General features: G+C 36.7%; 1 protein-coding gene across 3 annotated transcripts; it reads left to right on the top strand.

Moving 5' to 3' along the window:
* The first annotated feature begins 1,232 nt into the window (after positions 1-1,232).
* Positions 1,233-14,534, top strand: LOC110908126. Of its 3 annotated transcripts, none has more exons than XR_004889816.1 (3): positions 1,233-1,607; positions 5,243-6,215; positions 14,233-14,534. XR_004889816.1 is itself a non-coding variant. In XM_022153032.2 (2 exons), the coding sequence occupies exons 1-2, from the start codon at positions 1,554-1,556 to the stop codon at positions 5,684-5,686; spliced, it is 498 nt and encodes a 165-aa protein (XP_022008724.1). In that variant the 5' UTR covers positions 1,233-1,553; the 3' UTR covers positions 5,687-6,611. The 3 variants fall into 3 exon arrangements, 1 of the variants encoding a protein (XP_022008724.1); XR_002574189.2 differs by lacking the exon at positions 14,233-14,534 and adding an exon at positions 6,415-6,611; XM_022153032.2 differs by lacking the exon at positions 14,233-14,534 and having other exon boundaries at positions 5,243-6,611.
* The last annotated feature ends 482 nt before the right edge of the window (positions 14,535-15,016 follow it).

The following is a 15,016-nucleotide window of genomic DNA, read 5'->3' as shown; positions in this document are numbered from 1 at the left end:
TTAAAAAGCGTGATAATTTCAGACGTCTCAAGCCGTGTTGAGGCGTATCAAGCCGGCTTCAAACGTCTCAAGCCATGCAAAACTATCAGCTTATCGGCTCAACTTTTAAAACGTCTCAAGCAGCCGTCTGAAACGTCTCAGCCAAGACGTTAAGACGTCTGAGCTGTGTCGGATACGTGGCAGCGATTGGTTGGTCAGCCGCCAAGATGCTAGAACATGTTTGTGGCGTCTCACCAAGACGTTTGACTTGGCTATTTTGGAAAAGTTGACTATAACTTGGCTATTTTCCCTAAATAAATCTATTAAATAGGTTAAGTTATGTTGGTTTTTTAGTAAGGGTATTTTTTGTCATTTCACATCCTTTTAACTGAGAAAAGCAACTGATGTTAGGCCTAGGGACTATCCGGGAACGAAATTGTAAAAGTTGGGAATTATAGCTGTAATTTTAGTAAACTAGGGACTAAAGGTGAAAAAAGGGCAAACCACAAGGACTATCCGGTCATTTTTCTCAAACTAAAATTTCAGATTTTTTTAACAGCAAGGAACGACGTGCCAACCATGGTGACACCGGGCGCTGTGGGCTGTGGCCAATGTCGACTACTCGACCGCCGCCAGCTCCTTGGCTCACCCAGATGCGCAGAAACCCGACCTCCACCCGCTCGAAGACACGACAGTGGAATAATCGATAAAACTTCGCCTCCCATCCAAGACGAACCGACGCCACCCTTATTCGTCCTTCACCTAGATGCCGCAGAAAATAATGGGGAGAGTAAGAGTCGAACCTGGGTCACAAGGAACACTAAATTTTTTCCAACCACTCCACCACTACCTTATTGGCTTCAGATATTTATTACTTATCAAATAGGTTTACCCTAAATAAAATTTGTGTTAATATTAAACAAAGTAAAGTAACCTACTTTTCACGTTAGTAACCTACTAATCTGATTCTAAACACATTGTTGAGGCAAATAGTGTTGTATTGTTCACTTTTCATCATGAGGTATTGAGCTCATATTTTAGGGACCTATATTTTTTAATCACAAAGGGCCAAAAAAAATTTAAAGGACTATATCTCTCATGCCATAATTTTGAAATGTCTACATCGCTCCTGTCCACTACCTTTCCTTTACTTTTGTCATAGACATCACATGCAATGGCATTATTTGTACTATGTACATTATAAAGGAAACATCCTATTGGATGTCCTGTTGCTTTCAAACGAGAGACTTGCGAACACCATTTTTAATGACAAAGACCAATCCTTTTCTTGAAGTTGACCCATGATCGTTTATGACATTGAAAGTGAGTTTAATTTGTCCCTTACCACCCACTTTCATACGTGTATGGTTACCTAGCTTAACTGAGTGAGAATAACTTTCATCAAGATCAAAGAATTTCCTTTTTATCCCCACACATGTGATTCGAATAACCCAAGTCCAAAGGCAAAAACCACATACAATTGCTTCTTTCATCACCCCAGTTTGTGCCATAAAAAGACTAACCTTTTTACAAGCAATGCTTCACCTGCAAGTCTTTAGTGCACAGCTTTGCCAATGTCTTTCTCTGTGCTTCAGCAATACCCGTGGCAAGTTTTTCATCATCTACCGGTACGTATGTTCAGCTTCTCACTACTCATGATTGCTCCTCTCTTTGATCGTGATTTCGCTCTGATACCAAATGTAATGTGTGTTTGTTTGCCCGCTGGGTTTTCGGGTTTTGGCTTGTTTTTATGAAGTTTACCTTTCAATATTTTTTTTGCAAACCTATTCTCGCAAATCGTAATTGTTTGAAATTATTTAGGGTTTTGAAATGAGTCCGACAATGTGTTAATGTGTATTAGTGATTTATTTAAGGTTAATAAACAGAGATGGTGATGAATGATTAGCCTTCAAACTTGCATTCTTATGCCACTGTTTTGTGCCATGATTTTACTGAAGATTCACAAAATGGAGTTGGGTGTTTAATGAATAAAAACGAGAACTGGGTCTCGGATTTGATAAATGAAAAATGGGCTTAATGAATAAAATATGTTTTCTAGTGATTTGATGAATGGAAAATGTGTTTACGAATTATGAACAGATGAAAACGAAAAGGGTTTGCAGGTTTGATCGTTTGATCAGTTAAGAAAATAGATTTAGTGAAAAATTGTTATGTTTAGTGGCGGATCTAAAAATTTTTTTTACTGAGTTTCATTTGGTAGATTCTCACTAATTCTTACTATTTTTTTTTCGAAATCATACGAGGTTTTCACTAATTTTTCTTATTTTTTCTAAACCGAATAGGTTTCTGGAACTCACAAAAATAGCCTAGATCCACCCCTGGTTACGTTTTACGACTAAAGAAACAAAAAAAAAAAAAACTATATTTCTATTCTTAATTAAAAAGCCATGTCACTATTTTTAATTCAAGCAAGCATTAAAAATTAAAAAATAAAATATTACCTGACATGTCATCAAGGTAACTTAGTAAACTACTAAATGCGCAAAATTGAAACATCATATAAAAGTTGAGTGATTTTAATGAGACAAAAAAAAAAATCGAGTATCTTTATTGGAGTGTACACAAAACTTTATTAGTATTCTACAAAATTACCCCTAATTTGTATTACATAATTAATAAAACAAAAATAAATTACTAAATTTAAAGAGTACGTAACTAAAATAAAACTACTTAAACAAAATGCAAATTACATAATAAAACTAAAAGGTATTTAATTAAAATAGTTATCATATCGGGCATAGTTTCTCAAAAGTCATCACACCGAAATGTGTTCAAATTTCCAGGTCATGTAGTGTCTTTGATACTGGCGAAGTGCCGCCTCAATCATTTCGTCCTCCGTTAGCACCTTCTTGCCATTCATTGTCTTGTCGAAGACTATCTCAAATCTTTTAGACATTGCTTGAATTTCCCTAAACCTTAAATGAATTGATCAACCTTGCGTTGAGTCTCACCCACATGTTACATCTTTTTAAAGCGCTAAACAAAAAGTTAAGAACCCTTAATATAATCATGCGACATTTCAAAGATTATTTCGCATTGGTTGATTATTTTCTGTTGATAAGATTGATACGAAAAAGCTTTTAATAAATCATGAAATATTTTTGAACAAAAAAAAATCAAGAAAACATGAAGAGGGTGTTTGGGGTTGAGTTTTGAAAATAGATTATGCGTTTTGAATACAGAATCAGAGATGTTGAAAGATAGTGTTTGGATTTGATTATGTTGCTTGATATCACAATAATCAGATAATCAACTATTTGAGTGTTTGGCAAATATATATTTAAAAAAATAAACAACTGAAAATCCTTTTCTAAACGCAAATAATCAATTTTTGAAAAATTGTGTTTTGTTGCAGTAGGGGGGAGCTGCTTTTAGAAAACTGCGTTTTGTAACTTTCTAAACGCAAATAATCAAGTTTTTTAATTTTTTTACCCAAACATTCAAAACTGATTGTTTACGATATCAAAACTCAATAATCTAAAAATCTCTTTAAAAACTTAACACCAAACACTCCCGAAGAACACAAGACAATGTGAGGGTTGCTGCCAGGGCCGGCCCTAAGAATTCAAGTGCTCTGTCCGAGTTCAAAAAAATGTGCCCACTAAGCCAACAAAATATATATAACGAAATATATACAATACAAACCAAACCAAACCCGTTTTGTGTTATTTTCATAAGAGTTGGAACATATTTTAAATGAAGACGATACTTTTCATTTGTATGTTCACTAATACACATCTCTAGGTGATTAAACTGTTTTCAAATCATATATTTTTACATTTTTAAATATAACAAAATATCAAATCAAATAATAACAATCAAATAAAATGGTAGAGTACAATAATAAGAAATCTAACTAAATCAAATAAATAATAAAGTAGAAGCTAAATTAAATTTCAATTTCTTATAACCTTTAGTAATGTTTCAACAAATCCAGTAGATAACATATAAAATAATAAACTAAACACATTAATGGGTCAAACTTTTAGAAAAGGCCCAAACCAACAAAAACAAAACACGTGTAAGTTGTGTATGTCTTCTTCTTCTTTCCTATCTGAAAAACTAACCACCGGTGACCTACAGTCCAGCACTTCGTATTGCAGTTGCCGATTGTCGATTTTTTTTCCCAAATCGTTCTTTCTTCACCTTTTTATTCATTTAAACGAATTTTAGGAGAGTCAAACAGTTAAATGGCGACTACAACAGATACCCTGTAAACATAAGATGTGCCCTTCCAAATCACGGGCCCTGGCCGGTGGTCCTCCCCGCACACCCCAGGGCCGGCCCTGGTTGCTGCAATCTTTGATTTTCGTCGGTCCTTTTTTGTTTTGTATTTTCGCTTTGAATGTTTGTTGCTTTGATTTTTCGCTCTGAATGTTTGTTGTTGGTGCTCAAAGATTAGATGACGAATATAACTAAAACATTATATAAAAACACAACCTATAACAAAATAAGCATGTAAGGTTGATATGTTCACACGAGAACACACATATTTATTCGATACGAAACAATCACACAAACATAAAAACCTTGTTCAGAGCCGTCCTCAAAAACTTTTGAAAAAAATTAGGCCTCGGGTGACGAAAAGACTTGGGCCCAAAATAATGGTTAAGGGTAAATGAATTACAAAAATAAAAATTTAGTGATAAACCAAAGACTCGAACTTGAGACTTTTATATTATTTTGAGATGGTTTTTGTCACTACACCACAAATATTTTTTCGCATAATTAACAGATGAATATGCTAAATATATAATTTAATAAATATATAAAAGCTTATAAAGATTTTTCGGGCCCTTTGAAATTTTAGGCCTCGGACGTCGGCACGAGTTTACTGGGCCCAAAGCCGGCCCTGATCTTGTTAGAATAGACTAAAGTGATAACCTCAAACGAAGTTTTTCACATGGTCCAGGCCTTCAATCTTTATCATGTAAGAAACAAGAATGTCGTTATCCTAAATCAAGATAAACTTTTCTAACAAGTATTACTCTGATAACCTTTATGAAAATACGACATAGTTAGTATTCAAAACCGCCTATAGAAACTTTTAAATTAAAGGGTAATAGATGTCAACAAGTAGAAAAAAGTGCTAGCAATGGTTCAACACTTAAGTACCGCAGGACAAAACATGAAACAATATTTGATCATCTATTATCGTGGATAGAAGAAGTGTATTGAATAGGAACAACTCAACCTTTTATGATACCTAACTTCTAACACTAGTTTTTTTTTTTTTTTCCAGATTTCATGGTTATTAACTAGGGCTGCAAATGAATCGAATGAACACGAACAACCTATTGAGGGAGACCATTCGGTTGTTGTTCCTGTTCCTCCTGCCGGCACCAGCGCAAAAAGCAAATGCATGGCTCGGTGTGAGAAGATAACCCGCCTGATGAACCGACAAAGAGTTAGGAGGCCGGTTGCTTTATCACCTCCAACCGGGCCGGAGTCGTTTGTTATCACGCTATCGGAATCGGGTACCGTAACCGTATGTTTAACCGTGGAGCCTTCCTACAAGTCGTCTTACAAAGAGGAAGTGAAAGCTCTGAAGATTGCTTGGGGAACCACGCTAGTATTACTTAACATTGTTCGTTTGGAGAAGAAATTGGCCTCGTTGATCTACATGAGCATGGGATTGTTGTGGTTATCCATCGTTTGTTGTTTGTTGTTGGTTGGTGGTGGTTGAAGTCTACAAGCACGCCAAAGAGGATCCCAAAAAGGGTTGGTTGTGGAATGGTGTACAACCAACCCTCTTTGGCGTGCTTGTAGACTTGATCCACCACCAGCCAACAAACAATTGATAACCACAACAATCCCACGCTTGTGTAGATCAACGGGGCCAATTTCTTTTCCAAACGAACAACGTTAAGTAATACTAGCGTGGCTCCCCAAGCAATCTTCAGAGCTTTCACTTCCTCTTTGTAAGACGACTTGAAGGAAGGCTCCATGGTTAAACTTACGGTTACGGTACCTGATTCCGGTAGCGTGATAACAAACGAATTCGGCCCGGTTGAAGGTGCTTAAGCAGCCAGCCTCATAACTCTTCATAGGTTCTTCATAATGCGGGTTATCTACTCACACCAAGCCATACATATGCCTTTTGCGCCGGTGCCGACAACGAGAGGAACAGGAACAACCGAGTTGTCTCCCTCAACAAGTTGTTCACCTGTTTGAGAAACTTCTCCACGTTCACTTTCGGTGATCTCGAGTGAAAGGTAAGGCTCTCCTGTTTGTTTTGTCATTTTTTGCAAGTGAGAGGAGTAATACGAATGAGGGAGAAGATGATAATGAAATATAACGTTCTCTCTATTTATACTATCTCTCTACTCCTTTTGTTTTTGTGTTTTTGTGTAAAGTCAACTCATTTGAAAATGATACCTCTGTTCTGTTGGTTTTGTTTTATTGTTGTTGCAGAGAGTTTGTCTTATATATTAGTGTACTTTCCTTAGTTAGTATGAGACAAACAAATATTCAAAGTGATTGCAGAGAATACTAAATGTAATTGTGCATTAACTCTTCTATAAGAGCTCATGTTTGCATGGTTTATTGTGCATTAAATGTAATTTAATATTCTTATTCAACATTAATTTATATTTTATTATTAGTGGCTAGATGTTAAAAGAGATGTGAATTAAATAACTCCACCAACTTAAAGCTTTTAATCAATTGAATTACTACCACCAACCAATTATTAAATAATTTCAATAGTTTTGCAGTAGTTTTGTTTTAATTTCAGTAGCTTTGTAGTAGTTTTCATTTAATTACACTTCATTTAATGTTGAAATCAACCTTTTATTCGAGTTTTTTTTCCTATAATAGTGTTGGTGGAAAAACTATTTACCAAAATAGTGTTGTTAGAAAAGTATTTACCAAAATAGTGGTATGAAGATTTTTTTGTTTCTCACTCCTATTCTAATTGGATAAATCCATTCATTAAATAACTATTTATCTAATCATTTTTTTAAGAATATAAAAAACAACTTTTTTTATAAAACATACTTTGAAACAAAAACATATTTTAAAAAACTGTATTTGATAAAAGAGGGATTTTTAGTCACCTATTCCGTTGACTAAAAATATGTTGTAATTAAATCTACTAACTTTGTTTTTGTAAAAAAAAAAATAATAATAATAATAAAAAAGGTTTTTTTTATTTAACGGTTAAACTTAAACAGTTTTACAAGTTTATTTAATATATTATGTTTTATTCAATATAACAATATATAAAATAATTATAAGATTTGTTGAAAATATCTTTAAGTAATGTTATTTAGTTATAAAAAGTTATATTGTACTCTTTTCTTTACACGTTGAATAACTTAAACGAATATAAGGGGGTAACTTTAATGAATAACTTAAACATGAATATGAGGGGTAACTAAAGTTATAAAAACCACAATCGAGCTTCTTTTTTTTTTTAATCAAATACAGATTTTCGACCTATAAAATATGTTTTTGTTTCAAAGTAGGTTTAAGAAAAAAAAAGTAATTTTCTTTTTAGATTCTAAAAAAGATGATTAGATAAATAGTTATTTAATGAATAGATTTATCCAATTAGAATAGGAGTGAGAAACAAAAAAAAATCTTCATAATACTATTTTGGTAAATACTTTTCTAACAACACTATTTTGGTAAATATTTTCCACCAACACTATTATGGGAAAAAACTCCTTTTATTCTTGAACGACAATTCTAACATTTTATTCAAACCCAAAAAAAACATATGTTGTATACGCACAGAAAGCATATAATTTTATCATCTATCATCAAAATTCTATCCCAAATCACCAAATTCTACCTCATTTCTTTCTTTAAATCACCTAAAGAACGCATAACATTCACCAACTATCACCAAATTTCTTCACCTATCTCTATTTAAAAAAAATGAATCCAAACCAAAACCTAAACTTTACCGAGTTGTTGAATCAAGTTAGTGCTGATAAAAACCAAAACTTACCAACTATCACCAAATTTCTTCACAAAGCAACTAAGCCAACCATTACCAACTAAGCCAGTGATGTTTCAGCAGTTCCAACAACAAATGATGTTTCGGCAGTTACAACAACAAATGCAGCAACAACAACGCCAGAGTCCTGCTATTTCAAGCACCGAAACATCATTTGTGGAGCCTCAAATCTTTAGTGTTGAGGCTACTCCATCCACCCAAAAGAAAACAATAAAAAACAAAAACAAAAAAAAAACACGAAAAATTTTGGAATCATCTTCTGAAGTGAGACGCATCAAATGAACCTTGAAAGAAGAGGTTCTGCTTGCCAAGGCCTTCGTGCACGTTTCTGAAGACCCGGTCTTCGAAAATAGTCAAAGGGTGGGTGTATTTTGGGGACGAGTTTTAGAAATTTTCTTGAAAAGCCGTCAAGTTTCCCAAGAGAGGACCACTCATAACTTGAGGTCACATTGGCACATGTTTAAAAGCAAGGTGAACAGGTTCAATGACCTGTACATACGCAACAAAAAAAACAATACAAAGAGTGGTATGTCGGACGAAATGTTGTTGTGGGCAGTTAGAGAAGAATATGTTGCTGATAGAAAGAATAACGCCACCGGACAACAATTTCAATATGAGCATGTTTGGAGGGTTGTGAAAGACCATAAAAAATTGTCCGGACCAATCAAGGTATACGGTGCTCAGCCGCCCAAACGCACAAAGATAGCGAGCACCGATGAATACACCTCGGTTGGTACTCCTTCTGATGCTCATACCACGGCCTTCGACCTTAACACTGATACCTCGTTGTCGATGGAGGATTATGGCATCTCACTAGATGATGATGTCCATGTGTATGGTGTTGATGATGAAAATGTTGTTCATGTCGAGGTTGAACCAACACAAAGGCCAACCAGAAAGGACAAAGCAAAGGCAAAGGCAAAGGATAAGGTTAAGAGGAATGCCAAGGCAGGATCTTCTTACCAAGAAAAGAAAGAAGAACTACTTGACCGGTTAAACGAAACTCTGTCTCTTGAGCAACAAGCGATTGGTGATTGGAGAATTCATATGACAGACTACTTGGAATTTAAAGAGAAAAAAAATACTTTGCATCCCGACTGCTCACATGGACCCGGTTCAAAAGGCACGACATGATACTGAGTGTGCTAGGATTAAGGCAAAGAATAACATGGATTAATCGAGAGTAGTTTACGTTTACTTTTAAAATGTTTGTTTTTAAATCTAGTTTACTTTTGTTTATAGGTAATGCAATTTCTATTTTTTTATGTTTTTTTTATTTCACTTAAATTACTTATCTTAATTATCTAATCATTTAATTTATTTGAATATATTTTAATAATTTAAGTAAGTGAACTTTAAAAAATGGGTAAACTTAAATATAAAAAAAGGGCGATGATGTGGAAAATGTAAGGATATGTAAGGATGTTTGTATGGTTGGAGATGAAATTGGTGGTTTTTAAGGATTTTAAGGATATGATGTGTCATCTGATTAGGCAGCTAAGGGCGCCTAGGGGCGCCGTTGGCATTGGAGATAGTCTAAAGAAGGACACAAGCAGTTTTTTGCATACAAACTATGACCGTCTCCAACACTTTCTTCCCAGCCCGCCCGAAATCCAGCTTAGCTATGCCCGAAACTGTCTTTGCGTTGGAGGCCTCGATTATTGGGCCGAGTTTCAGAGTTTAAACCTCTAAAACATTTAAACGTAGAACACAAAATAATTAAAAGAAGAAAACAGGAGTGAACATGCGATTGTTGAAGATTTTTCAAGCGGGGATGATTATCGTTGCAACTTTAACAAAATAATGAAGAAGAAGGTGACTGATGGTGCCTTTTGAAAACAATACTTAATATAATATTATTTATTCCAATGAACTGGTGGTGGAGTGGTAAGGGAGAGACTTGGTGTTCTAAGGGATCAGAGTTCGATTCCTGCCCACCGCATTATTTTCTGCGGCACCTGGTGATGATGGGAAACTAGGCGAATAGGTGCAGATCGCTTGTTCGATCCTTGAACTGAACGAGTTTTACCTCACCGCACTGTCGTGCTTTCGGGTGAGTGTTCACGGGCTTCAGCCCTAGGTGAGAGTTTTCCCCGGTTTTGAGGTGAGTATATCCCGATGTGGTGAATTTCGCCAGTAAACCTGTTTCGAGGATTCGTTGGCCGTTAAAAAATATAATATTATTTATATTTTTTATCTTTCAAGAAGCCAGTACACCTACGTGGAATCTTATAGGACATTACTATACCAAGTTACTTTTCCTTATTGTTTTTAGTTAAATGCCATCTTAGTCCCTGTGGTTTGGGCCATTTTGGCAGTTTAGTTCAAAAGTTTCATTTTTCACCCGTGTGTACAAAAAGGTGGAGCTAATCGTTTATTCGATAACATGGCAGAGTTCTTTCCTCATGAAAAAGATGTTTTGGTCATCTGCGAAAGATACAAGCCGGGTGTAATTAAGGGAGACATGAATTCAATCAGACCAGACGTTTTGAATTTCTACGAAAAATTGGTGAGTTTTAAAGAAGTTTCTTCAAACCTAAAAAATCAATATCGAGGGTGAATTTAAATAGAAATGGAGGGGAATGTGTTAAGTTAAACACTTGTATTTGTATTGAAAACTGATATCTTATTCTTCATTCAAGCAAGCTATATATAGCCAAGATTACAACGTAAACAAACTAACGAAATACTGAAAATAAGGAGACTAGCAAAAGACTAGGTAACCAGCGCTAGTCTAGGTAAACCCCAATAACCATAACGTTAAACAAAATAAAAACATTATTAAACTGCAATGACTCTATGCACGTGACTTTATTCCAACAGAATGTGTTCAATGGTACAAAGACAGAAGAGGAACTGTTTGATAATATTGGTTTTTCTTGATGATCAATTACAAAGAAAAAAGGCTCAATTTATAGGCCTCAAAGAAACATAACAAAGGAAAACATTAACTGTTGATTGGCTATGATTGAGGAGAGACAACCGGGTCAATCTTCTATTTTTGGAGCTGATAATTCTGTCACAATATTTTATTTTTTAACACTCCCCCTCAAGTTGAACGGTGGGATCTCCAACGTTTAACTTGCCCAAGCATTTTTTCTAAAGATACTTCCATTGACGGTTTTCGTTAAGATGCCAGCTAGCTGATCTTCAGACCGAATGGATGGCAATACAATAACCCCTTTTTCTAGTTTTTCTTTAATGAAATTTCGATCGACCTCTATGTGTTTTGTTCGGTCGTGTTGTACCGGATTCTCTGAAATTTGAATGGCAGCTTTGTTGTTACATAAAATTTGGATGGGTTTATTGGGGGGAAAACCAATTTCGGTAAGAAGCCTTTTAACCCACAAGATTTCAGTCAGGCCTCGTGCTATTCCTCTGAATTCTGCCTCTGCACTAGAAAGAGCCACCACTTTCCGTTTCTTGCTTTTCCAAGTGACAAGGTTTCCTCCCACTAGGGTAAAGTATCCAGAGGTTGACCTTTGGTCACGTTTATCTCCTGCCCAATCTGAATCGGTATAGACTTGAGTGTCTAAATGACCATTTGATTTGAATAGAATACCGTGACTTGCCGTTCCCTTGAGATACCTAATGATTCTTATTACTGCTTCCATATGAGGTTCCTGGGGTTGATGCATGAATTGACTTACAACCCCCACTGCATAGGCTATGTCTGGTCGAGTGTGTGACAGATATATCAATTTTCCCACAATCCGTTGGTATCTACATCTGTCAGTCAACTTTGCTCCTTCCTCCATAACGAGTTTTTGATTCATAATCATAGGGGTGTCTGATGGTTTGCAGTCAATCATCCCTGTCTCTGCTAACAAGTCGAGAATATATTTTTTCTGGCAAATGAAAATCCCTCTGTTTGACCTTAATACTTTAATTCCAAAGAAGTACTTGAGTCTTCCCAAGCCCTTCAACTCAAATTCTGAAAATAGATTCGCCTTCAACCTTTTCATTTCTTCCTCATCATTTCATGTAACTATCGTATCATCAACATAGATAATTAGGCAGGTTATGAGTTTGTCTCTTCATTTAAGGAACAAAGTAGGATCTGAGTTGCTCTGTTCGAATCCGTATCTCTTCATAGCTAGGGTAAATCTACCAAACCAGGCTCGAGGGGATTGTTTTAGACCATATAGGGATTTCTTCAGACGAGAAGCTTCTCCTGGTTAAAATCTTCGGTGAATCCAAGTGGTGCTTCCATATATACTTCTTCTTCAAGCTCCCCATGTAGGAAAGCATTTTAACATCAAACTGTGTTGATTTTAGCAACCGGGGAAAAAGTTTCGGAATAATCAATTCTGTATATTTGTGTATATCCCTTAGCTACCAACCGTGCTTTATATTTTTCAATGGTTCCATCTGGATTACGCTTTATAGTGAACACCCACCTGCATCCCACGGGTTTTTTTACCTTCTGGAATGATACATTTTTCCCATGTGACATTGATGTGGTCTAAAATAAACATATTTTATATCATTATTCCTACACTTTTAAGTGACTTTATGATTGTTTTTTTATTAAAACCCACTCGTATTTGGTTCACATTTTAGATTTGATAATTTTAAGAGAAAATGAGCTGAAACAAGTAATTTTTATAAAAGAAAGTTTAAATGTGAAAAGTTTACAAGAATATCAAGTTAATAATTTGTTGATTAACTCTAATGAGTAAATGGTATTTAGACTACGAGAAGAAAATGATGGCTCGTTACCTACCGAGGCATGGTTCGGGATGGAGGGCAACCCGGTTTTACCCAGCTGTTACCCCAGCGAGTCTCTCATGTGGGGGCAGTATGGTTTCCGAGCGGAGGTCAGTTTGTGTGGGGGCCGGGGCCCGATCGAACATCGCGTTCCTAGGGGCGGGGCTGACGAGAGATTGTCTTTGACAAGCTCTCGGTGACCTATGATGAATATATAGAAAGTCACCTTCCAAAAAAAAAAACTACGAGAAGAAAAAAGAAACAAAAAGAAAATATTTATGAAACAATTATGACACAATTACTATTGGCATTAAAATGTTAAAGTGTTAATTAATTCATTTGTTTTCTATGTTTTTCTTTTACAACGATGGAAAGAGTTTGTGAGCGGAAGTTGGTGAATGAATTAATAAAATGAGGAATGAGGTCACAAGTAAAGAAAAGAAACTAGGGGTCTGTTTAGTATGGGGTAATGGAATGGACGAAGGAATGGAATGGACGAGGTAATGGAATGTACGAGGGAATGCAATGGATCATTACTATTCCATGTCTTGTTTGGTTACCATGTGTGAATGGAATGATTTATTATTGTGTATTGTTCAGTAGGCAAGAAAAACAGAGTAATAAAATCAGCGGTGAGTGGTGGTCGTCGTCGGTGGTAGTGATTGTGGGTGGTTATAGGTGGAGGTGGTGGTTGTCGGCGGCGGCGATGGGTGGTGGTGGTGGCGGTGCGGCGGTTGCGCCGAGTGGTGGTGGCGGCGTTGGTGGTGGGTGGCAGCAGAGGTGGCAGTTGGTGGCGGCAGCGGAGGCGGTTGGTGGTGGCGGTGGTAGCGGCATCGATGATGGTGGTGGTGGGCGGCGGCGGCGAGTGACGTTGGCGGTTGGTCGCAGCTGTGGGTGATAACGGTGGCGAGTGCGTAGCGGCGGCGGCGGTGGCTGTCGGGGTGAGGTGGTGGCGGGTGGCGGCGATGGTGTCGGTGGTGGTTGGTGGTGGTGGTGGGTTGTGGTGAACGCGGTGGGTTGTGCAGGGGCGGTTCTTAGTGTTCCACTGGCAGGGCCACGGCCCGGGCAAGTTTTTCGGCCGTAGTGCTAATTTTCCGCATTTCGATCGATTTTTTTTATATATACTATGTTTGGCCGGGGCTTGCCCGGGCTTTTTTTAGTGCCTGTGTCTTTCGGCTCTGGCACGTTCAATGGGCAAGATCCGCCACTGGGGTTGTGGTGTTGTTGATGAATGGTGCACAAGGGGATGGAATGGAAAAAAAAAACATGGGGCGTGGAAGGAATGATTTTGAGGGAATGGAATGCCTTTTGGAATGGGTGATTCCATTCCATTGACCAACCAAACACCCTTTTCTTCATTCCCTCGTAATCATTCATTCCATTCCACCTCTCATTCCTGCATACCAAACACTACCTAGAGGTTCTTGGGAGGCAGAATTCTATACGCAATCTGTTCATGAATGCCCAAAATTACTAATGTGCCATCGTCCACTTTTCTTTTAATTGTATTGGGCTGGTGAGAGGTGTATAACTTGGCCCAATGTGATCAAGGTTAGGAACGAAGTATTGTGAGCAAGGCCCAAATGAAAAAGGAGGTCAGACAACAGACGGCAAGGGGGCATACGACAATTTGAAAAAAGAGAAAAGAGGGACGGTAGAAGTGACAGGAGGCGACGAAGAGAGGATATTGGTTCGAGAGTTCAAGTCGCGATCAAGATTTAATCCCGAGTTTGTAAATAATTAACTTATTAGTTTGAGATACTTTATGTTATTCGAACTCATAACTATGAATTATTTATTATTTGAGACTTGCTTTATGTTCTTGAATATGATTCTTGGCTAAACTTTTCATGCTACCTAGGCCTAAATGAACTATGACTTGGTGTTTTGATTATTCGGTTTTGACTAATGATTAAATTGAGATGATTTACATATTCCTGTTTTGTGATTGTTTATGAATTTGTGTGTGATGTCTGTCGTTAAGGACATGCAAAAACCGAAATAAACTATGTAGATAGAGTAAGTCGGATATCGAACCAGAGGAGGATTGTGGAAAGTGTGTAATGCTTAGTTTTGATTAACTACTAGTGAAAAGTAAAACTCATTTGTTGGTTTGATTTGTGGATTAACTAAATTACGAATTAAGAACTGTGTTTTAAATCAATGAGAGAAAAGATGGTTCCTCCAGATTTCAGGTTTTACAGTTAGTTTCCACTATGTGTTTAATCGTAACCTACATAGACATAGGTATTAAACTCGATTAATTAATTGTGATAACCAACGACTAAGTACTCCGGTCAATACATAACGGGAGGTTATCGAATGATTATCAATTACAAG

This window comes from Helianthus annuus, chromosome 3 (genome assembly GCF_002127325.2).
Source record: "Helianthus annuus cultivar XRQ/B chromosome 3, HanXRQr2.0-SUNRISE, whole genome shotgun sequence".
NCBI classification, from domain to species: Eukaryota; Viridiplantae; Streptophyta; class Magnoliopsida; order Asterales; family Asteraceae; genus Helianthus; species Helianthus annuus.
Note: the sequence above shows the minus strand (reverse complement) of the source record. Positions and strands in the feature narration are given on the sequence as shown.